At 58.9% G+C, this 23,034-nt stretch overlaps 2 protein-coding genes across 2 annotated transcripts in view; both read right to left on the reverse strand.

The window, feature by feature from the left end:
• Positions 1-5,152: 5,152 nt before the first annotated feature.
• FOXL3 (forkhead box L3) lies at positions 5,153-6,524 on the reverse strand. Its single transcript, XM_028091888.1, has 3 exons — positions 6,407-6,524; positions 5,846-6,014; positions 5,153-5,545 (listed from the first exon to the last, which is right to left on the reverse strand). The coding sequence occupies exons 1-3, from the start codon at positions 6,511-6,513 to the stop codon at positions 5,153-5,155; spliced, it is 669 nt and encodes a 222-aa protein (XP_027947689.1). The 5' UTR covers positions 6,514-6,524.
• Positions 6,525-15,816: 9,292 nt separating this feature from the next.
• Positions 15,817-23,034, reverse strand: part of FAM20C (FAM20C golgi associated secretory pathway kinase) — a 45,055-nt gene continuing 37,837 nt past the window's right edge. Inside the window, exons 6-10 of the mRNA XM_028091868.2 lie at positions 19,316-19,496; positions 18,592-18,701; positions 18,337-18,418; positions 17,428-17,487; positions 15,817-16,821 (exon numbers count right to left, since the gene is read on the reverse strand). Of these exons, the coding sequence (XP_027947669.1) occupies positions 16,572-16,821; positions 17,428-17,487; positions 18,337-18,418; positions 18,592-18,701; positions 19,316-19,496 (683 nt within the window). The 3' untranslated portion in view covers positions 15,817-16,571. The remainder of the gene's footprint in view (positions 16,822-17,427; positions 17,488-18,336; positions 18,419-18,591; positions 18,702-19,315; positions 19,497-23,034) is intronic.

Below are 23,034 nucleotides of genomic sequence, written 5' to 3' on the forward strand. Positions count from 1 at the left end.
TGCGTTCAAACCCCACCGCACACCTTTGTCTGCCTCCCCCGTGAAATGCAGAGTCAGATGACCCACTTAACGTGGCCTGAGGATCTTCAGAACAGGGCCTGGCATGTGGGGAACCCTCAGCAAATACCAGCACCCTGCCGCCGCTGTTGTCCAGGTCGCCGTCTGGGCTGGACCCCTGACTGCCGGGCTGGGGTCTGTGGGGTGAGCACAGCTGTCCTGTGCCCCGTCCCCTAGGGGAACTTCTGGGCGTGCAGCATCACCACATGCCCTACCTATGCAGCTTGCCTGCCCTCCCCACCAGGGTCCCGCCCCCAGGCTCCTTTCCCATCCTCACACACACCCAGGGTGGACGTCCTCTGTGAGTGGCCTGTTGTGGGGCCTCCGCCCGGTCACGAAACCCTTGAGGATTTTCCTCCCCAGCACCGCCTTCAGCCGCCCTTCCTCAGATGAGCACCCCTCTCTACCCCAGTGCTGTCCAGGGGAGCCTCCCCCTCGGACACCTGCGTGACTGAGTCCATGGCCACAAGGTAAAGCACTGGTCTCACTTCCAGCGGGAGGTCCCTGGGTGTCGGCCTCCCCTGCCTGGGCTGAGTGGCCTCTTCCACTACCAGGGTCTCCCCGGTCCAGTCCCTTGTCTCACTGTTGTTGGGGCTGCACCCACACGGCCCAGGGTCTGTCCTGGAGGGATTTCAGAGGGAGTCCAGACACTGCGGGGGCTCCTCCCTGGCCTTGTACCCAGCTCAGTGCCAAGGGCCTCACTTCACAATGGAGGGATGAGGCAGAGAGGGAAACGCTGCCCAACCCCCAGAGTGGGAGGCCACGGTAGATTCACTGAGGAAGCTGCACACGTGGGAGAAGGAGAGCCCCCCGGCACCACCCCTCCCACACTCTGGAGGCTCCGCGTGGCCCCATCCCGGCCTGCCTGTGGGGACACAGGAAGCTGGCAGTGCCCAGGGCAGATGTGAGGTCCCAGGGAAGGAGCAGGGGCCCTGGGGGCTCTTCAAGGAAGGGAGGTGCCCAGAGGACTTGCCCGGCTTGGGGGAGCCGGTTTCTATGAGGCTTCTCATAGCCCAGAGCCAGTCCCTTCCCCGCCTCCCTCACTGGGTGTGAGCTGAGCAGAGCATTGGGGGTGGATGGGAGACATGAGATGGGAGACATGGTCCATTTCAGCTAAGTCCCCAGGGGTTCTGTGTGTGGCCCATGCTACAGATGAAGAACCCAGGGCTCAGGTGGGCAGATGGCCTGTCTGCGGACATGCACCTGCAAGGCTCCCAGCCCGGTGCTGCTCCCTGCCCCCACCTGGGAGGCCAGGACCATGGGTCCACAGGCCTCCAAAGTCATTCTGGGCAGCTGACTGAGGCCTAGAAGATGCCAAGGAGGGCTGGTGCCAAGAGGAGCTCTAGAAGACCCCTCTCACCCTCTGTTCACTCTCCTGGCATCACCCACCCAGCCAGGACCCGTGTCTTGGTTTCATGAGCACAGGATGGGACAGGTCAGGAAGAGACACTTGAGGACAAGAGCAGGAGACATGCAGTGCGTGTCTGCCCCAGTAAGGGAGCCAGTAGGGAGGCCACATTAACCAAGGTGAAGTGCCCAGAACATAGGAGGTGATTGTCCTGTAGGAGTTCCATGTATCAGAAAGAACAGTGACAAACTGAGGCAAATGCAGGAGATGCACTTCAAACTTCAAAGGCTAAAGACATGGGTGTTTGTCTTGGACTTGGGGGCGGGGCTCGGACAGCATTTTCCCTTCCCTGTGCTTCCCTCCAGCCACACTGGCCTTCTGCAAGCCAACCCCCGCCACCGACTCCTTCCCCCGCCTCAGGGGTTCAGCTTACCAGCCCCCACCTGGAATGCCCTTCCTCTTGGCATGCGGGCCCCTGCCTGTCCTCAGGGCCCCAGCTTGAAGGTGGCCCTCGGAGGGCCCTGCCTATCCACCCAGTCTGAACTGGTTGTTGTCCCCCGAGCTGTCTGCTGTCTCAGCTGCCTGGGCACAGGCTTCCTTCCCAGCCTCCTGGATATGTGAGCGCTCTATGCATGCCGCTGGGATGCAGGCTGGTCCATAATTGCACCTAGCACGGGGCTTATGGATGTTTGTTGAATGAACCTCTCCATCAAGGAAGGAAGGGATTTGAAGAGAAAGGAGGCCTTTTCTCTGCTTCCCCGGGGTGGGGGGGGGGCAGACCAAGGGCCAAAGAGTGGCTTGGTATGGAGGGCACTGTTGGCTAAGGGAGGCCTCTCTGGGGAGACACAGCGATGCTGGACCCCAGGGCCGGACAGGGCGGGGGTGGGGAGGGCATCGTCCAGGGCCACTTTGTACTCCTAGACCTGCTCATGCTCCCATCCCAGGGTTCTCTCCCGTCCACCCAAATGTGGTCTCTTTTGGTCTCTGGCTGTGGTGGAGGGCCCAGGCCTGGCCAGCCGCTGTGAGGAAGGACATCCTCCCACGGAGTCTGGGTGAGGAAAAGCTCAGCCTGGATGCCGCCCAGCCAGGAACTTTGCTCTACACAATGGTGGTTTGCACACACCTCTGCTGAACTCACGCACAGCAGCGCCTCCCAACTTTGTTAATGGAAACCCGGTGATCCGTAACCGTGTGGCAGACATCTGCTCGGGGGTAATGTGGTGGTAATGTACATATCGGTGATCAATCAGCGGATTTGCAAGAGAGGCATAAAGTATTTAATTAGACGTGTGCTGGGCGAGTCTGTGTGGTGGCGGTATTTGAATAGGTCAGAGCCAACCCTCACCCCTGCAATGTTGTTTGGGATTAAATGCCACTCACTTGAAAGACTGGAAGACCTGCCTTAGTTGTGGGATATCACACGCTGGCAAATTGAAAATGTCCCTTCGCTTTTAAAAACATGATTGATATCCTTTGCAAAACAAATGTTATGCCTCATAGTACACGGACCTCGCCTGTCTGGCACCACCCCTTTGCTCGCCGGCAGCCGGTGAGCACCTGCCCCGGACCCTGTGCACGGCGGAGGGCGTGCTAACAGCCTGTCTGGTTGCCAGGCCTCCTCTCCCCCTCCAAGGCTGGGGCTTCCAAAATTGCCCTCTTTAGGACAGAGGAATTTTCTGTTCCGTCAGGCTTTGCTCACCAGAACAAAAAGTGGGAATACGGCTAGAACCCGAAAGATAAAATGCAGATTTTATTTGCTTGATTGGTAGCAGAAAAATCAGATACTCTGTATGCCATCTACTTATGTATAGTAAGTAGCACCTGCACTGCCCCACCTGCGTCGTATCTACTACCATTTAAAACAATGCTTTTAGCATGAATGGCAAAGGGATATGAATAACGGGAACACAGACAGACATCACACCTACGATGCACACGTGCACATACGTGCACACAGACACTCTGAGTCTGCATGAGCCACAGCTTGGAGGATGTGTTAGCAGCCCAGCCCCAAAGCCACATGCCTGGGCCCTGGGCCTGGGTCCACCTGCATGCGGGCCCCATCTGCAAAGTGCGGATGAGAAGTAGTGCAACCATCAACCAGGGCTGGTGTTCCTGCCATGGAGACAGCCCGTCTGGGCTCAGCATGGTGCCTAGCGGGCAGTGAGGGCCCACCAATGTTGGGTGCTTTCCCGGCAAAGAGCTCTGGCATCTGGCATTTGCGAAGGAGAGATGTCCTCTGCGTTGCAGGCCTCAGCCCTTTTTCCGGAGGACTGTTTGAGGCAGGGCTCCCCTCCTCCCATGAGGCCGACTGGCTGCCCCATGGGCAGGGCCTGGCCAGACCAAGAGAGTGATGGCAGGCAGGCGGTGGGCACATCACCACCAGCACTCATCTCTGGACTTGGGGATCAGGCATTTCACAACATTCATAAGTAACGACCTTCTCCCCTCTTCTCAAAACGATTACGTCAACCCAAGGAGTCTCTACAGGGTGGACAGATAATAATGCTGCAGTTTAATGAAATGTCAGCTTGTCTGAATCAGAAGCGAGCCAGTCTAAGTGAGTCTCTTGCATGGCTCTGTCTGTCTCCACCTCCTGCCTGCCTTCCTTTACCGGTCCGGGTTTTTCAGAGTCCAATAAAGCACAACGATGTAGTTCCCAGTCGAGACAGTCAGCCTCCTTGGGTGTGTTTTTGTTGTTTATAAAATTAGCCAATCATTGTCACCTAGTGGATCAGATTAGGTGTAATCCATACTAATGTTCAAATTAAGTCATGGAAGGCAATTAACTCCACAAAACTGGGCTGGTGAAAAATGATAAGGTTGGTCAAATAGTTTCACTGTGCATAATTGTGTTTTTTAAAATGCGCATCTCCACACAGTAATTAAATCATTTACATTTCGGATGGAGTGTACCCGCCCCTAATGCTTGTCATTGTGCTCTCCTAATTGTGCACCTCACAGTGTAGCAGGGATCCATCGGCCCCCTGCTACGGAATGTCTGCCTCCTCGGGAAACCAGCTGGGTGGAACGTGCCCCGGTAGAAGCATGCTGCCTGCTCAGAAGAACCAAGAAAAGTGTGCTCTGCCCCATGTTGTCCCAGAGTTGAACCCCTCCCTCCTCCCTCTTGCTCCTCCCTCCTTCCTGCCTTCTTTCCTGTATAAAAAAGTGCACAGGATTTCTCAAGCAATCATCGACTATTCTGCTCACACTTACTCTTTCGATCACATCATCCGTAGCAGGGCCACAGTCAAAAACCTCGGGGCGACAGTCATGGGATCAACTGATATCTGACTTCACTGTTTGCACTTTATTAGTATCACTTTTAGCTCTAGGGAAGATGCCCACCCACTTCGCCAACTGTAGACCGAGCGCACCGGCCGCCTTCCAGGGTGTGGCTGTCTATGCAGCCAATTCTCAGATTATGGAGGGATGAAATGCTACCTTGGGTCTAAGTGAACGTGGCCCTAAACCTGTGTTCCTGTTCCTCAGAGAAGGATCATTCAGTGAATCCAGAGCAAATGCTTCAGTCAAGCAGGACCCCGTGGGTCTTCTTGCAAGGGAACTTTCTCGGAAGGATGAAGCCCGAAGACTGACCTCCTGTCTCTCCAGCCCAGGGTGGTTTTCAGCACCGAGCAGGGACGCTTTTGTGGAAGTTAGTAGGATGTGGCAAAACCTTGCTTCTTGGTTCGAGGTGGGGTTGCAATCACCTGGAAGACCCCAGACTAACTGGGTGCCAGCCCTGACTCATACTGTCCAAAGGTGGAGGTTCATTTGCTGGGTTTCCAGCCGGGAGTTTCTGCCCTCCTGGGGGCCGTAGGGATACTTGAGCCCTGGAAAAGGGTCGGGCGAGGACAGGATGTAGTCAATGCTGAACTTGATGCCCCTGGGCTCCTCCTTCCCCGTGGCAGCGCGGCTAACAGGGCCCGGGGGCTGGCGGTGAGGGGCTGGCTCAGGCGGCCCCGGAGGCCCCTCTACGCCCCCCGCCCGCGCCTCCCCCGCCCCCTCCCGCTTGGGGCCACGGCGCCGGCGCCGCCGCCGGTAGTTGCCATTCTCGAAGAGGTCCAGCAGCGACTCGCAGCCGCCCGCGAACGTCCAGTAGTTGCCCTTGCCCTTCTCGTGGCCTTCCGTCCGAGGCACCTGTGGGAGAGGGAGGGGCTCCGCGAGGGGCTGGCCCCCGGTGCGCTCCTGCCCACCCCTCTCCGCGTCTGGGCTCACTTAGGACTCCCAGACAAGCACTGGATAGGTCCCTGTCCTTGCGGTGTGTGGCGTTGCTCATGGAGCACGCTGGAGGCACTAAATTTGCCAAAAAAGAACTTTCCAGCAACTGCTGCCGCAAAATCCTCCCCCGCGCCCAATCAAGGTGACTTGGCCCAGGAGCCCCCAAGCTTGGGACACTCGGGGGCCATTCCGGGGAGCGGGGCCGGGGCGGGGTCTCACCTTGACAAAGCAGCTGTTGAGGGACAGGTTGTGGCGGATGGAGTTCTGCCAGGCGCGCTGGTTGGCTCGGTAGTAGGGGAACTTGCGCATGATGAAGTCGTAGATGCCGGACAGGGTCACCCTGCCCGAGGGGCTCTGCTGAATGGCCATGGCGATCAGCGCGATGTAGCTGCAAATAGGGGCGCATGGGGCCACGCGGGGCGGAAGAGGGGACGCCGCGGTGTCTGGAATCCCCTGCAGCCAGGAGCCCCTCTAGAAGCGCACAACTCCTCCGCGCCCAGGGCTCCGTGGCGTGTGGGAGGTGCCGGCGGGAAGGGGTTTTTTGGGAGCGAGAACTCTGGAGTTCCCCGCTCCCCGCTTCGGCCCAGACCCAAGAAGCTCATCTTCACACTTGGGAGTTTCCTCAGGGAGGTTGAGAGAGCATGCAGAGGAACGTGTCCCTTCTCTGAATCCCACCCCCCACCCCGCCCTCCGGAGAAGAAAGCCCTCCCTCCGTCCCAGGAGGTCCTTGAGGAGGAGGGTCCCCGGCCCGCCGGCTCCCACCACGCACCCCGCGGTCACCTGTACGCCGGCCGCGTGAGCCGCTTCTCCTCATCCGAGCTGCCGGCTGGGTAGTCGTCGCCGTCGTAATTGAAGCAATTGTAGGGATACTGTGAGCTGTCAAACATCTTGGCGCACCCGGCGCCCGCGGGGACCACCGCTGTCTTTGCCACCTCCTCCGCGCCGCCCGCCAGCCCGCCAGGTCTTTGCTGAGGTCCTCCGGGGCGCGGGCCAGCAGCGTCTGCACTGCGGGCTGTTCTACGCCCGAGCTGGGAACCTGGGCTTCTGGGGTCCCCCACCCGCGCCCACCCCGTTCTCTCGCATCCAATCCCAGCGTGGGGGAGGCCCCAGCCAGCAGGAAAGCGGCTGAGGGGAGCTGAGCGGGGCTCTGGGTGACCCTCTGACCGCCCGCGGACCGAGGGAGGAGGGAGTGGCGCGCTGGGTGGTCTGACAGGCGGGGCGCCACCCCCCCTCCTCCCGCTGCCGCCCGGGTGTGCGTCGCCGCGCTCCCAGCGCGGGGCCCCACATTTCGAGGCAGGGTCGCTGGGTATCCCTCCCACCTGCCTCCCCGCCCCCGAGCCGGAGCTGGGGCTCCCCGTGGGCTCCCTGCACTGGCGGATGTTTCCTCAGAGCTCGGGGGTCTGTGCGCCCTGGGCGCGCACGGAGACACTAGGTTCTTCCCTGGCGCCGGATCCCAGAGTGGACTCTTGGGTGGCCAGAACAGAGCCATGAGCCAGGCCACAGACAGGGCTGCGACTGTTGCCTCCCCCACTACCAGGCTCGGCCCCACCTCCTGCCCCAGAGCAGCAGAGTCCAGGCAGGATAGTTTGGGCCCTGCTGGTGTGTCCCTGCCTGGAGCACTGGATCAGAGCCCCGTCAGAGACACAGGGTCCAGCATTTCCTCCAAGGCCCTGAGTCCCAGCGGCGCTGTCCCTAACTGCCCAGAAGGGTGCCTCCTCCAGGTCCCAGCCAGCCTGTAAGGGAGCCCCTGAGTGTCTGGGGCACAGGGCTTTCAGTCCTGGGAGCGCACTTCACCGCTTAGCCACTACTTTACTCGTCCCTTCTAGCTCCAAAGCTGTGGTTCCTTGTATGGGTAGATGCATGCGGAAGAGAAGACAAGGTATGGGAATTTTAGGAAAAAGAATGAGGTGGGATCTTGCCAGGCAGGGTGTGGCAGGGGGCGGGGGCGGGGGGGGGGTAGTGTCTGTTTCACAGTGGATGTGCCACCAAAGGCATTTCCATGAATAATCTGCAGAATTCTGAACTGACCCATGTCTGTGAATCTGCCTGAGGTCAGCAAGTCTGGATAGTCTTTTTCCAGAAAATTCTCCCTTCAAAGCACAACCTTGAGCTCAGAAATGACCTGTGTTCAGTCCAGCCAGTTGGCCCCATGAGGGCTTGATGCTACCCACCACCCTTGGTGAGGAAGGGTGGGCAGGCCTGACTTGGTGCAGCCAGGTTCCCCCAGCACCACCCGGGAGGCTGTGCAGTGGCCCTTCTGCTTGGGCACCACGGCTGCCTTCTGCTGAGGATCAGAAGCACACTGGGGCTCCAACACATTCAGTGGCTCCGTGTTGTCCTCTCTGTCAGATGTCAAAATTATATTTGCTGGACTGTGGGAACACAAAATGGTACAGGGCCTCTTGAAAACATTTTGGCAGTTTCTTTAAAAATTAAACATGTGACCACAGTGTTAACCAGCAATTACACTCTGGGGCATTTATCCCAGAGAAATGGAAAGTTAAAGTCACAGAACACCTGTGCACACACACTCATACAGTTTTTTTGGTCACATCCCCAAACTGGGACTTGCTCAGACGTCCTTCCACGGGGAAATGGCTAAACAAGCTTCCATCCCCTCTACACCAGGGGACACCTCAGCAATGCAAAGTAACCAACCACTGATACAGCAGCAGCCTGGATGGATCTCCAACTCAGCGCAAAAGCCAGCCTCAAGGGTTACATACTCCATGCTGCCATCTACAGACATTCTTGAAAAGACAATATGATAAAATGGGGAACACAGTGGTTTCCTGGAGCTGGGAGGAGGTGCGGGCAGGGGAGAAGTGGTTGCAGCGATAACAGGATGACATGAGGGGTCCTTGCGACCTTGCCACGCTCTGCGTGTGCTGTGTCAATGTCAAGGTCTTGGTCGTGGGATTGTGCGTTATACAAGATGTCACCATGGGGGGAAACTGGGTAAAGGGTACAGGGGACCTCTGTTTTATTTCTTACAACTGCATGGAATCTACAATTATCTCAAAATAAAAAAGTTTAATTCAATAATCTGCAGTGGTCTTGGAGACCCAAGATGTCAAGTGGTGAGAATGAGATTTGAGGCAGAGCAGTCTGTGCCAAAGAGAGAAACACATCACCTCTGCTCAGCAGGGGTCTTCTCTGCCAGTCCCTGTTCTTGTCCTCACCCTTTCCCCCACGGCTTTCCGTCAAGCTTCAGGTGCCTCCTCGGAGAGCCTGGGTTCTGAGGCTTGCCCTCCCAGGAGCCGCACGGCCCGGCAGAAGCAGTGGGAGCAGATGTGATGGACCTGGAGCTCTGTCCTGGCCAGCGAGGTCAGCCAGCATCAGGGGACCCTGTGTACTGGGCTGCAAGAAGGACCTTGAAGCCTGTCACACAGATGATGGACAAGCAGGAAACAACATGGCCACCTCACTCCAGCCTTCCACATCTTGGTGGAGGCTCCGGTGGCCACTCCAAACCTGAACCTCACGAAGAGGGGAACCCTGAGCTGGAGTAGCCCAGAGACTCTCAGGGGAGCCATCATCTCAAGGCCCGGGTCGTGCCTGGCACATTTAGCACCTTACACCTCCGTGTGAGCTGGCCCTTCCCCTGAAAATGGTCCCTTCCCTTGGAAAGGCCACATACCAGCCCGTGGAGAAATAGATGACAATAATCCCAGGCCCTGCGTCGCACAGCTGGTGATGATCAGAGCCCAAGTTTGAAGCCACTTCTAATTAAGAGCTCTCATTACCAAAAACCATGCTGTCTCCCACGTGTCACTTCCAAGGGCTGATGGAAAACACTTAATGTCATAAGAGCATGACGTGGAGGCAGCCTCCCCTCCGAGCTACCAGCTGGGCTCCTTTGCTTGGGGTGGGCATTTGGTCCCACACCCCGTGACGCACTTTGTGACACCCCTGGTGGAATCCTGCTTCTTGTGTAAAATCAGTAGACACATTCAACGAGATGGCTTGTTCTGCTGGAGTCTGTGGTGCTCCCTCTGCCAACGTGTCTGTCTCGCAGGCTTTCGGAGAGTTGGGTTTGGGTGTGGCTGAGCCGACAACTTCCAGCTCAGGCTCTCTCTCTCTCTGCGGCCGGGGGTGGGTCTTCTGAAAGCTTGGCGGGTTGGAAGCCCCCCTCCAAGCAGCCTTCCGCCTGCCTCGTGTGCTGGTACCAGCTGCTGGCCCCGGGGGCCTCCGGTCCTCACCACATGGGCCCCTCCATCCAGCCACTCACACCAAGGCAGGTAACTTCCCCTGCACAGGAGATCTGAGAGAAGGAGAGGCAGGGGCCCAGGGTCTTCCGGGACCTAGTTTTGGCAGGGACCTGTATGTCTACTGGTCTCAGAGACCAACCTGGTGCAACACTGAGGGGCTTGCAGGGGTGTGATTACCAGGAGGCGTGGACCACAGGGGGCCCATGGGAAGTGGGAACCCTTGACTCCAGTGGCGGGGACAGCATGGGGTAGAGAATCAGCAAGTGCCAGAGCACCATGGAGATGAGGACCCAGGTGTAGAGCCGGCCAGCTGGGCGCCAGGGCTCAGGGCGGGGAAAGGAGGTGCCTCGGAGGAATGTTACAAGTTCAGTGCATGAGACAAGTGGTGAGGTCGGCGGGGACTGAGCCATGCCAGGTTGTTCATCCGCAGTGTTCAGTGAGGACTTACCACAAGCCAGGAACTGGGCAGAGCGGAAAGCACTCCTGTTCCTCGCGTTGCTCCCAGCCTAGTGGGGAAGCAGAGGATCCCAGAAAGAGGAAAGGACAGTCTGTACCCATGATAGGACACACTGAGATGGCCAGGAGAAGCACCAGGAAACTCCCCTCCACTGCTGGAATGCTTGAGCAGCGCTCAGAATAGGAATTAACAAAATATGGTTGGTGTGGGGCAGAGAGCTCCAGGCTGGGAGGCTGTGCAAAGGCCCTGTGGCACCACAGAGGGGGTGCCTCTCCAGCCTCCACTGCCTTCCGCATGAGCCCCAAATGTCTTCTGTGTCTGGATGTGTATCTTGGTGCACAGAGCTTCCACTCACTTGCCATTGAAGAACGACGCATTCGTTCTAGGGTAGTGTTTGAGTGGCAGGCACTGTGCTGATCCTGGTGGGACAATGAAGAGCGAGCCTGATGGGCCCTTTGCCTGGGGCCACTCCAGGCCTGGACACGGTAGGACCAGCTGGCCTGGTTGGGGCTTGCTGATGGCCTGCCTGGCTGAGGGACCCGCGTGCCAGGCAGCTGAGGGTCCCCATGTCCCCTCTGCTTTGGAGGTCCTGGATTCTGGTCCTGAGGACCACGGGGCTCCTGAAGGGGCTCATTGGGCCCTGCGGAGTGGCTTTTGCTTTTCTCGGGCTCTCCTCTAGATGGTGCAAGTGGACCAGTCTTGGGCAGTGTTCCTGGTGCCCCCTCCCCACCCCCCCAGGGGGGGACCTTTCCAGGATGACGGTGGCCGCAGGACATATCTGGCTACAGCAGTCAGCGTGGTGAGGAGAAGTTGCCTCCTAGAGCCCTGGGACCCACAGGGATGGCCACACCAGGGGCCTCAGGTGGACACAGCAACCTAGCCTGTTCTGGGCTGAGGCACCAGTGTGTACCCCACCGAACCCCACCTGTTAGCTTACCTCTTTAACAGCTTCACCCCATTGCCCCGTTAAAACTGCCAGGCCAGGAGCTGTCTTCACCCCTCTGAGACAGAGTGGACACTGTTCCCAGCTCCCAGGTGGGCAAGTCCCAGCCGGCTCTGAACCTTTCCTTCCAAATGCCAGCTCCAAGAAGAGTAAGAAAGACCCCTCCGTGCATATGGGGACCTCCTCCCCACATGGGGGGCTTTGGGATTCTGCTCGCCTATCTTCCTTCACCACTCACCACACCTCACACCCAGGCAGAGGCTGCTTGAGACCTTCTTTGCTTGACTCTTCTGTTAAGGTCCCTCCGGGTGGGGTGCAGTGACGAGCAGAGGAGCTTTCCTTAGAAACTGGCCAGGATTTGGGAGGGATATGTGAGGGTGAGTCTGTGATCTGAGTGGCAGGTGGAAGCCACTTGGGTGCGGCATTGAGGCTGGACCACCTGGGAGCCTGCCAAAGGCATCCTCTGCCTGGGGGCTTGGCCTTTGAGGCTCTGGCCCCAGCGGTCTGTTCATTCAGTTGGCTCCCAGGTGGTCTGGGGAGCCACGGGGGTGCACCTGGGAGGGACTGCAGTCCATGAGGTGCCTTTGTCATCCTTCTCTTGGGCCATGGGGGGGTATCCCTTGTCCTTTGTGCATCTCAGACCTCTGGGTAGGGGGCTGGGAAATGAGGGGGTGCCCACCCACCTGCATTGCCAAAGCCCCACTGCACACATTTTGCCCCCTGTGGCCCGCAGGGGCTGAGGTTTATATGTTGGTTTGTTTGTTTACTTACTTATTTTACTTTGGGTAGTGGTCTGAGCCCAGAGCTTGCGGCCTCAGGCAGGGTGCTGCCTCCCCTCCTACCTGCCCTTTGAGTCTCCAGAACCAGTTCCCAGGCCTCCTGAGGGGTGGTTTTGTTTGAGTTCTTGCCCGCACTTTCCCCCAGGCACCTCTGCCAAAATGTTGTCTGGTTCGTGGACCCGGCAGGCTTTGTAAGCGTCCCTGGACAGCTGACTTGCACCAAGAGGAGTTTAATGGAAAGCCCTTTCTTCTTCTCTTTGTTCGGGACTGGCTCCCTCGGGTCCGGCCTCTCTCCATCCCACAAGGTTGCCCTGGAGCCCCAGGGGCATGCTGGTCTGGGTGTTGGGTGTGTTCTCTGTCCACAGCTATGGGTGCTTCAGGGAATGGTCTGGTTTGATTTGAAGACAGAAAGAGGGGTCTCTTGCGTCTAGAGGTCAGGCAGATCTGGGCCCCGAACACCACAGTGCTGGACTCAGGAAAATAATTTCTTGGGTCTGGGCCTCAGTGTGACGGCTTTGAATGGGTGCAGTTGGGCGGGGATTTCTCTCGGGGGTGGGTGGGTGGTGATCCTTTGGCCTGCAGCCCAGGCTCTGACCCCACCTCCTCCCCTGCATCTTCACCCACATGCCGAACTCTGCCAACGTAACTGGGGAACGCGCCTTGTGAAGCCTTAATAGCACCAGGATCGGGGTGTGGAGAGCGGCAGACCCCCCTTTCCTCCTGCTCCCGTCACCGCGTCCCTGAGAAATCACATTCCATGTTCCCCTGGCTGTCTTCTCGTCTGCTTCTGCGTTACCTCTGTGCTTCTGACGGACAGGCAGATGTTGAACATTTTTTAAGTTTAATGCCAATCAACTTTCTGCCCTGCAAGAGAGGATTAGCTCTCAGACAGCATCCCCGACTCCATTCCGACTCAGTTATACCACCCTTTCTTTCTTTGGAGAAATCATGTTGATTATGTCTCTGAATGCCATACCGAGCTGAGTCCTGGGTTCTGGTAACTATACTTCCTCTCCTGAGTTAGCTGACCCTCTGGACAGAACGGCATTTCCTGTCTGCTTGGTTCCCGGCAGGTGCTCTTGACCCACTACAGCTTGTGCCATGCCCCCTTCTGCAGAAAGAGCTGGTTCCTCTTTGTTCTGTGTCCTCCTGGCCGTGGCCCACCCACGCCACGCTCCGCCCAGTGAGCCAGGGTGGCACGAATGCTCCTCCGTCACCTGGCTGGGGTCCTCCCGCTTTCCCTCTTTCTCTATTTTCTCCCTGGTAGCACGGGGCCCAATGACCGCAGCACCCTCCTGGGCACGGGCTGTTCAGGACCTGTGTCCTCGCCCAGGGGCAGTGGGCTCCTTGGTGGCCATGGAGGGAATCACTCCACCCCCCTGTGGCTTCCAGCATCGCTGCCCATTATATCCCAGTTGTCAAGCCCTGGGTACTGGGTGTGAGGAGTCTCCTTTCTACCTGACCTGCCTTCTTCCCCCGACCAGCCCTCAGCCTTTGGGACCTCCGTGTCAGCTTTGCTTTGGCCAATTTTAGCAAGAATCCTTTTAAGTCAGTTTAGTGAGAGCCCCGCCCGCCCTTGATGTCTGATCCGGTCCCCATCCTGCACCTCCTGGTGGTGTCTGGTCACCCTGGCCTGCATCGGCAAGAATCCCAGGCCCACGCTTCCTTAGTAATTTCTGACCCACTGACCTCCTGCTTCTCGTCTGTGAATCACCACGTTCCAGGCTGTGTCTGCACGGAGCCCGGGTCCACACGGAGGTCTCTGGTACCCACGGCCACAGCCCCACGCTGGCCTTCCTTCAACACAATGTGCCATGGTGCCTGGTTCTTGAAGGGTGGCAGCTATGTCACCCCAAATATGCCTCTTTGGCCTAAGGATTATTTTGAGCTGGTTATTTTGAGAAACGGCAGACACGGGAGATGCTCTGAAGCAGAGTGGAAGTCCCCCTTCTGTGCGGGACGTTCGCATCGATAAAGGTCACCTCCGTGTGTAAGGGTGTGTCCGCTGTGGACGAGGAGGGGGACCCATGACTCCAGGTTCCAGAGACAGGTTCCGATTTGAATCTGGGTGACAACCCCGCGCTTGCTTACGGTGCTCTTCCTGGTCACCCCCGTGACTGGCCTGCCCCCACTTTTCTCCTTCTGTCTTTGCTCAGGCAGCTCCCAAAGACCCGGGAGTTCTTGTGTCGGAACCCCAGGGAAGAGACCGAATGTGGATCTCCTGCTGTACCCCAGGCGCTGTATCAGAAGCCCACATGCCGGGCAGCCAACACGCGGACGTTTCTTCTCTCGCCGTCCATCCAAAGGCTGGACTCCAAAGAGCGGGTGCAGGGCTGGTTCCTGGGGAGGTCTCCTGCCTGTCCCCGCATGGCCCGTCCCTGCGTGGCCCGTCCCCGCGTGGCCTGGCGCCTGCATGTGCAGGGGGAGATATGCAGTGTTGCTTTCTCCTCCTACAAGGACACCGGTCCTAGGGGATTGGGCCCCACCTCTTGACCTCCTTCAACCTGAATCTCCTCCTTAAAGGCCCATCTCCAAATGCAGTCACACTGGGGGTCGGGCCTCAACCCAGGAACTTGGGAGACACGTCTTTGCATGTGGCCCTGCCCGGTGTCTCCATTTCCTTTGTCCCTGCACCGTCCCTGTTTTTGGAGCCGTACGTATGAGTTGGCCATGTGTCACCCTCTCTGCCCTGCAAAGCTCCACTGGACCAGTGGCAAATGGACCAGGGGCCTGGAGGGGTGGGGGCAGCAGCACCGGCCCTCGGAGTCACTCTGTTCTCTCTGCGCGGCCTGGGAGGAGGGAGGGGCACAGCAGGAGACCGGGAAGGTGGTGGGTGAGGCCCGAGGTACGCAGGTGCCAGCCCCTGGCAAGAAGGGGCAGGGACGACCCAGCCAGTGGGGTCACCGGGTGAGTGCTGGGCGGGAAGCCAGTGTCTGGTGGGAGACTGAGCGGGGCCGGCTTTGGGGGCCACCCCCCACTTACTTCCTTTGTAGTCTGAGGCTCCTTGATAGTTCCGTTGTGGGCCGCACCCTGAGCACAGCCCCAGGTGGGGTTCGGGGACGGAGGGGAGGCCTCCCGCCCTGTAGCCAATGGCTTGGCCATTCTGGAGACCTGAACTGACTTTGGGGACGAGTGTCAGCCCCTCACTGAACCTTAGTGTCCCCGCCTGCGAAATGAGGAAAAGAAAATCAACCTTGGCAGTCTTGCTTTAGAGACCACTAATAATTTATGTTGGCGGCTCTGCAAGGTGCACGGCAAGCAGTGGTCCTGGGGCAGCAGAGGGCTGGGAGCCCCGGAGGCACCGGGGGCTCTGACTTCCAGCCCTCTCTGATCCCAGGGATTCTCCGGGATTTATGTCAGCCCTCAGCAGCTTCCTCCTCTTGGAAGCCCAGGGGCTGGCCTATCGCGGTCCCCCGTGCCCACGCTACACCCCATGTGGGCAACGGTCTTGGGGAGCCTCCAGGCAGGGCTCCCAGAGGAGGACTCAGGCCCTGCGGCCAGCAGGGCTGGACCTGTCCCAGCTCCACTGGGCAAAGCCGGTGTGCCCACAGGTGGCAGGTCTGTGTAGACGCGACATTACCCTCTGGGACCGGCCCGTGTCTTCGGGGACCCCCACCCAGCTCTGTCAGCACCTCCCACACCAAGAGTGGGACAGGTGGCTTCCCCACCTCCTCCTTCCCAGCCACGGCCCCAGGCTACCTGTGGCACCTCGAAAGCTGAGCTTTGGTTATGGCCTTACTTCTGTGGAGGGCGGGTGGGTGGCAGCTGAGCTCAGGGCGTAAGGGGCCCGGACCCCAACGTACATTTGCTCTAGTTTTATTGCACGTTTACCACATTGCAAACTATTCCACAAAAATGCCGCAAATTTAAGCCTGTTGCTGAGGCCCTTGGAGGAGCCTCTGTGATGTATTTACACCAGCTATCAAAGCACAGTCAGAAGGCGAGCAGCACCCTCGGCCGCCAAGGGAAGTCACAGGTGCTGCTGGGCGGCTCTGAGAAACGGAAGACGTGGTCGTTGACGTCACTCTGAAGCCGGGAGTCTGTCAACCAGCCTGTGACGCCATGGGGAGCCTCCTGTGCCCAAGCCGGGGCTGCCAGCCATCTGGCTGCAGGGCCGCCGGAAGGGAGGAGAGATGTGAGTTTGTCTCAAGTTAGGTCCAGAGTGTGGGTGCACTTGGCGGGGCAGTCCAGCCCCAGGGGCACAGCCCCCATGTATGCATTTGGTAGATGGTGTGGGGTCTGCATCGGTGTCACTATTTATATACATAGACACCATGTATAAATACAAAATAGTAAATAAAGGCTTCCTTTCCATACAAAAAGGGTGGGTTGCCCCTGCCGCCAGGCTGCCTCGTCCATGAGCACAGAGCGCCCCTCCCCAACCTTCTGCGGTCTCGAAAGCGAATACAGTGAGTCCCGTCGGGCCCACTGCCAAAGGAGCTCACATTCCCGCGGTTCCTGACTCCAGGAGTGGCCCGTCCATTCCTGAAGTCACTGAATTCACAGCGTGGACGCGCCCGTCCCTCCTCCACGGCAGGCCGGCGGCTCTCGGTCACTACCTGCCGGGGGGCACTCTGTGCTCCGGGTCCAGGTCATCCTCCACCACGCTGTGGGGCCCACCCTTCTCCACGCAGTCCCTGATGGCCTGCAGCACGATGCGCAGCCGCCGGTCCAGGGCCTCTAGGTGTGGCCGGTACAGGATGGGGGCCACCCGGTCCTTGCGCAGGGACTCGGCCATCATCAGGCTCAGCCGGTACTCCTCCTTGGCCAGGAGCTGCAGCCGAAGGTAGGTGGACTTCCTGACCCTACAGGGAGAAAGACGTCAGGCCCCAGCCTCCGGGAACTGGGGACAGGGGAAGGCCAGCTCTAAGTGGGGGGTGGCTGCAGGTTGGTCCCTGGCCTGCTCCGGCCCCTGCCTCTCAGAGGCACCACGGTGAGGGTCCTGCCTGGCAGAGCAGGCGGCCATGGGAGGCTTGGCGGTGCCCGCAGGGACCCGAGACTCCAGGCAGACGCAGGGCGGGGAGGGGTGGCCCACGCGTCTGGGAGACCGAGCCCGGCTCAGCCCCACACACCTGCCCCGGCAGGGTGCAGCTGGTTCTGCCCCATGGCCCGTTGCCCCAACCCTAAAGGGAAAAAGTTGGGTGGGGAGCCCCACAGAGGGTCGCAGCGAGTGGCACGGAGTGCTGGCGGGTCAGGACGGCTGTCTGAGCCTCAGCAAGTTCATCTGTGAGACGGGCCGTTACAACCGGCATGAGCTATGTGCCGGGAAGGGCTGCGGATGCTGGAGCTCGAGCTGCTCAGGCTCGGGGTGCTGTGCCGTGGGAGTGGGGCTTGGGGGCCTCTGCCCGATCTGTGGCTGGGCTGGGGGCTCCCGGGCGGGGCGGGGGGGGGCGCAGAGGGAGAGGCCATACCTGCAGCACTGCTGTAAAGGCACCAGAATGGACAGCTCATCATGGGAATATTTCCCAAACCTGCCAAAGAAACGCAGAATTATTGGGGGTGCAACATGTAGCAGGACACCTGTGTGCAGAGCCTGCAACATGCACCCCACGGGGGACCCGAGAACGAGCAGCACCTCGTGTGTGCCCTGCTGGAGTGCCACAGCTATGGACGACTGGGCAGTGTGTCCCCAAGACCCTGTACAGCGTGGCCTGGTCCCTGCTGTCTCCAGACGCAGGGCCTGGGACAAGGGAGGTCCCTGAAAGCAGCCTGGTGTTCTGGCCGCTGCACTGGACAGAAGCTCACAGATGCGGGGTCTGAGGCAGGCTGAGTGGAGAAGGCACCAGGGTGAGTCAGCCCAGGGTCCAGCCCCGCTGCTGTCTTCGACAGCACGGCCCGCACACACCGACTGTCGGGTGCCCGATGCTGACTTGTCTGAGGCGTTAACCTCTTAGGAATGGCAGGTCCCTGCATGCACACCCCTCAGGCAGACGTCTCTCCTAGGTGGCCCAGGACTGCCCAGGGGCCAGCCAGCGGGGGCCATAGGCCCTCTTTGTGGGGCAGGGAGGGCCATTTGTCCTAGCTAGGCCGTCCCACATGACCACGTGAGGGGTAAAGTGCACCTCACGGCTCTGCCCTTCTGCGCAAGCAGACTCTGCGCCTCAGTTTCCCCAGGGCAATACGAGGACATAGCAGGACCCAGCACACAGGGTGACCCTGAGGACCAGGAAGAGTAACACTACAGGCGCTTCCTGCCGACAGGAGCTGGAGGCTAGGGGCCAGCGCCCCGCATCACACACACAGCGTCCTTGGGGGACGGCCACCATCCCCCACTCGGAGCCCTGCCCTCCCGGGTCTGGAAGAGCAAGAACATGGCTCACCCTCTTCCATTGTCTAAGTGGATGATAAATGTCTCGTTCCCAAACTTCTCAAAAGTCTCATAGTGGTGGCGGTCCATGTTCCCTGTGGAGAGAAGCAAGCTGAAAATTCAGGGCTGTCCCCCGCTCCCCACGTCTGACCCTGGAGCCAAAGCGACAGAGCAGAGCAGGTGCTTGGCCACAGCTGGGTCAAACGCAGGGTGGGAGCTCCCGGTGCAGGCTGGGAGCTCCCGGTGCAGGCTGGGGCTGCCGACATACCCATGAGGAAGTCAAAAATGGTCATGTCCATGATGTCCAGGACACGATGGCTGCTGTCATAGGGGGGTGTCTGCTTCACCTCCTCACAGTAGTCGGGGTCCACTTCCCACCTGCAGGGGAGCCAGTGTGAGAAGGCCAGTTTCCCCCTCTGTGTGGACAGGGAGGCCCAAACCAGCTCAGCACAGCAGGATTACTGCAGCGAAGACTGGGGGTGGAGAGAGGTGTCACCACAGAACAGTGCTGCCAGCTAAGGCTGCATTAACAGGAGTAAGGGGCTGGCAGGTGATCGAGCCATGTCTGGAGGCTGCCGTTAGCCCCAGGTGCCAGGTTTCTGGAGGGTCCCTGTTAGGGCCTGGACACCACACTCCCAGGCTCAGAGGGGCCATCTCTTTTGCATGAGGGACAAGAAGGCGTGAAAGCGGAGTTCCAACCCCGAGAGGCTGTTTCCAGACTGCAGTGGGCCGGTCAGCACCCCTGGGGGGACGCATCTGGTTCACAGAGTCCGGCAGCCCTTCCCGCCATCTACTCAGGAAGGGGTGGTCTCGCCCACACTGGGGGCAGGCGAAGCTGGGTGTGCCTCCCTTCCTTCATACTCCTTATACCCTGTGGCCGTCCACAGGCCCGAGGCCCCTCTGAGCAAAGTGGGCAGGAGCCTCTCAGACCCCGTGATGTCAGAATAAGGAGGATGTGGGCCACGCGTGGGGGGTGCCCGCCCGACACTCACTCTGCCTTCTTGCGCTTGTGGTACGAGCGCCGCCAGGGGTTCCGCCACGTCTTCCTCTTGGCGAGGGACAGGTCTGGCAGGAAGGCCGCCAGTGAGCCCTCTATCTGGTCCGGCTTCCCACACAGGGCATGTTCCGTGGAGCAGTAGTAGGAACACTCGCCATAGAAGCAGATGTTGTTGGCTGGTGGCAGACGGGCACACTGGTGAGCGGGGAACAACACCCTCCACGCCAGCCCTCCCCACACATCTGTCCTGGGCCCGGCCCCCGTCCACACCATCCGTCCGATGGGCCCCCGTCCACCCCGTCTGTCCGACGGGCTGGGCTCACCCACTTTTTCACACCAGATCTCACAAATTGCTGCAACCTGTGGTACAGAATGCCGAGGCCCAGAGAGGGGGGCTGACCTGCCCGAGGCCACACAGTGGGAGCTGGGGTTGGGATCTCCCACTAGCATCTACTGAAGTTCTAGAGCCAATGCTCAGTGGCTTAAAAAAGGCATTCTCACCATGAAGAAAGTGTAGCACTCCACAGCGGGAGAGGATGCTTGCAAATCATATCTCTGACAAGGATCTAGCATGTAGCCCATATGAAGAACTCGTACAACCCAATAATAAAAAGATAAATAGCCCAACTCATAAATGAGCCAAGGAGCTCAACAGATATTTCCCCAAAGAAAATACAGAAATGGCCAAAAAGGACATGAGAAAGATGCTCCACACCTTGGGCATTAGGGGAGTGCAAGCCGAAACCACAGGGAGACACTGTTTCTTGCCCACCAGGCTGGTTTCGGTCAAGAGAACAGACACTAAGGGGTATTGCTGAGGGTGTGGAGACATGGGAGCCAATTCAGCACTGGTGGGACGTAAGCCGGTGCTGCCGCTGTGGAAGCCAGTTTGGTGGCTCCTCCAAAAGTTTGGCGCAGAAGGACCACACGATGCAGCAATTCTACACTCAAGAGAAGCGAGCACCCGTCCACTCGGCACTGGACACAGAGGGTCCCAGCAGCTCTGTTCACACTGGCCGAAGAGTGCACACAAACCTTGTGTCCCCCCAGGGGTGTCCCTCCCTAAAATGGCGCCCTGTTCACCCACAGGAGGAATGCCTACACCGTGGACGAACCATAAAAACATGATGCTCAGTGAGAGAAGCCACATGCTGTTGCACTGTGTGTGTGTGCAATGGCTCAGGGGTGCTGGGGCGGCTGCTGATGGGTGAGGAGAACATTCTGGAATTGGTGGTGATGCGGCATGTCATGAATGTACTAGAAACCACAGAAGTCCACACTTCAAAATGATGAGTTCCATAAAAAATAAAGCAGGGTAAATTGAACTCAATTTAACCACGATGTACAGGCACATTACTTAAAGAAAAAGAATAAAATGCCTTGGTCGTTCTGTTACCAAAAAAAGACGGTGAGTTTTATGGTATGTGACTCAAATCTACACGAGTCATTTAATAAAGCATGCGTCTCCTGCGGCTCAGTTTGCTGATTTGCTCCTGGAGGCCCCAGCCAGTTTTCCCTTGCTGGTCCGGGATGCGATGGCACTTGTGTATTTACCGACGGAATTCATGTTCTCATGTTCAGTTACTTTGTGTGTCTGCATACGTAGGGTTATGGCAGTCAGAACGGCAGGCACCAGGCACAGGCCCCTTGCCAACTGTGCAAATGGCCAGTTTCCCAGACGAGGGGTCTCCTGACCACTCAGAGTCTCCATGTCTGGTGAGCACCATCTGGAGGACACGGGAAGGCGGCCCAGGGGCTCCCACCGTGCTGCCCGAGCACAGCGAGTCCCCGCCTGGACCACCTGCCTCTCTCCCTCCCTGGACCTCGTGATCCCAGAGCCAGCCCTGGAGGACAATCCGGGAAAAGATCGTCTGTGATCTCGCCTGTGTGTTGACCCAGTCTATCAGCATCCCACTGATGCACAACATAGCCTCAACCGAGGTGGCCGCTCGAAAATCTTTATCTGCTCCTGTTGGCTGGAGCCCTGGGCTTTGCAGTCTCAGAGCCGAAGCTGGCTTGCGATGGATTCATGCACAGAGAGAAGGGTATGTTGTGAGCGCACAGCGTTTTCCTCATGGGAGATCCAAATCTGGTTTCTAAAAGAATAGCCAGGGTGGGGCCCAGAAAGCTTCCCAGGGTGCAGCCTTGGTACGGGGCTTCACCTCCTCGTGCCTCAGTGTCCCCACTTGAATGAGGGCTCATGGGCTGGGTGTTAAACAAGGTGACCAGGTCGAGTCAGATGCCTGGCAGCGAGTCAGGGGCCAGTGCAGGGGAGTGGCCATTAGCCCAACCCTGCGCTTGGGCAGGAGTGGGCGAGGGGGAAGAAGGAGCGCCAGCCCTTTTCCATCTCGGTGAGGACAATCGAGGTGGTCGGCGGGGGAAAACCTGCCTTCCCTGTCACCCTGGGGCCACCTCCTCCAACACCTGAGACCTTGGGGGGAGACGGGCTGAGGAAGGACCCAGTCTCTGTGGAGTCGGCAAGCATGTGACTCTGCACAAGGACCCTCCACCTGTGAGGAGCCTTTCAGGTACCTGCCTGGGGCTCAGCACAGCTGGGTTCTGGCCCAGCCTGCCTCCGCGCGGCTGAGCGGCGGGGGGCACTTAGCCGCTCTCCTGAGAGCGAGCGCCACATCCTGACGCCATTCTCCGTATTGCCTGGGGCCTGCCTCTACCACACAGAAAGACCGCAGCTTGCCTGAGCTCGGCCCGCCTCCCAGCTCACCAGGCCTCCCACCAGCTGCTGGCCCCGGGCTGGGCTGGGCAGGAGGGCCGTCTCCACCTCGTACACAGCCCTCCGGCTCCTGGCTGGCGCCAAGCTCCTCCCCGGCTGCTGGGACTTTCCCCTCTTACGACTGACCCCAGACAGAACCACTCAGGCCTCTGGAGGTGGGAGGGATGTCCACCGTGCGCCTGGCTCTCGAGCAGAGTTCGGCCTCTGCAGCAACGTTGCAAGTGGATGGTGCTAGAAGTGCAGGCAGAGCAAAAAGCCTGCAAATGAGTCTGAACAGACTTTGTTTTCTAGAATGGGGTCAAGGGGGCTCCTGCCACCCGGTCGCTTTAGAAAAAACCACACATCTCTGCGGGCTTTCGGGAAGAGATCCGGCTGACAGAGTGGGGCTGCATGTCGGAGTTGCAGGCACAGCTGGGAATGCCGTCCGGAGCCGGGAACGGGGGTCCAGCCGTCTGAGCGGTGAGACACAAGATCCCGGCAATCGTGGCACCAAACGCAGGCATCACCGAGATCTCCACAGGGCGCCCGGGAACACGCCATAGTGGCTGACAACTCCAGTGCACGGAAGGCACGCTATACCACCAAAGTGGGACAGACACGTGTCTTAACCTGCTTAGACTAGTAACCGACTCTGTCTTTTGTTTATAAAAAGGAATCCACAAGCCTTCACCCACCACCTGTGGGACATCAGTCATGGGGTTCTGGACGCTGGTGGCTGCATGGCCCCTTCTCTGAGAGCCCCCAGCAAGGCTGCCATGTGCCCTGGTGAGCACCTGCAGACCCAGGAGCGGGCTCCGAGGGGAGGCCCCTCTGCACCAAGAAAGCAAAACAGAGAAACTTTTTGATCCGTTTGTTTTTCTTGACACTTCAAACCCCAGCTCCTTCCCCTCATTTTGGGCAAGTTACCAAGTCCCCTCTGTCTGGGGCCCATCAACAGACGACTGGATGAGCAAACTGCAGTGCGTCCACCCGGAGCAACGGGA

This window comes from Eumetopias jubatus, unplaced genomic scaffold (genome assembly GCF_037043125.1).
Source record: "Eumetopias jubatus isolate StellerSeaLion01/CBP00866 unplaced genomic scaffold, mEumJub1_p1.0 scaffold_12, whole genome shotgun sequence".
Lineage (NCBI taxonomy): Eukaryota > Metazoa > Chordata > Mammalia > Carnivora > Otariidae > Eumetopias > Eumetopias jubatus.

What these genes read in the sequence shown, in the direction of transcription:
- FOXL3 (XM_028091888.1), bottom strand. Translation starts at nt 6,513, where the DNA reads ATGTTTGACAGCTCACAGTATCCCTACAATTGCTTCAATTACGACGGC. An exon ending in CTCACGCGGCCGGCGTACAG is followed by an intron (nt 6,015 to 6,406) that starts GTGACCGCGGGG and finishes CCCTATTTGCAG; the next exon opens with CTACATCGCGCTGATCGCCA. An exon ending in TCAACAGCTGCTTTGTCAAG is followed by an intron (nt 5,546 to 5,845) that starts GTGAGACCCCGC and finishes CCTCTCCCACAG; the next exon opens with GTGCCTCGGACGGAAGGCCA.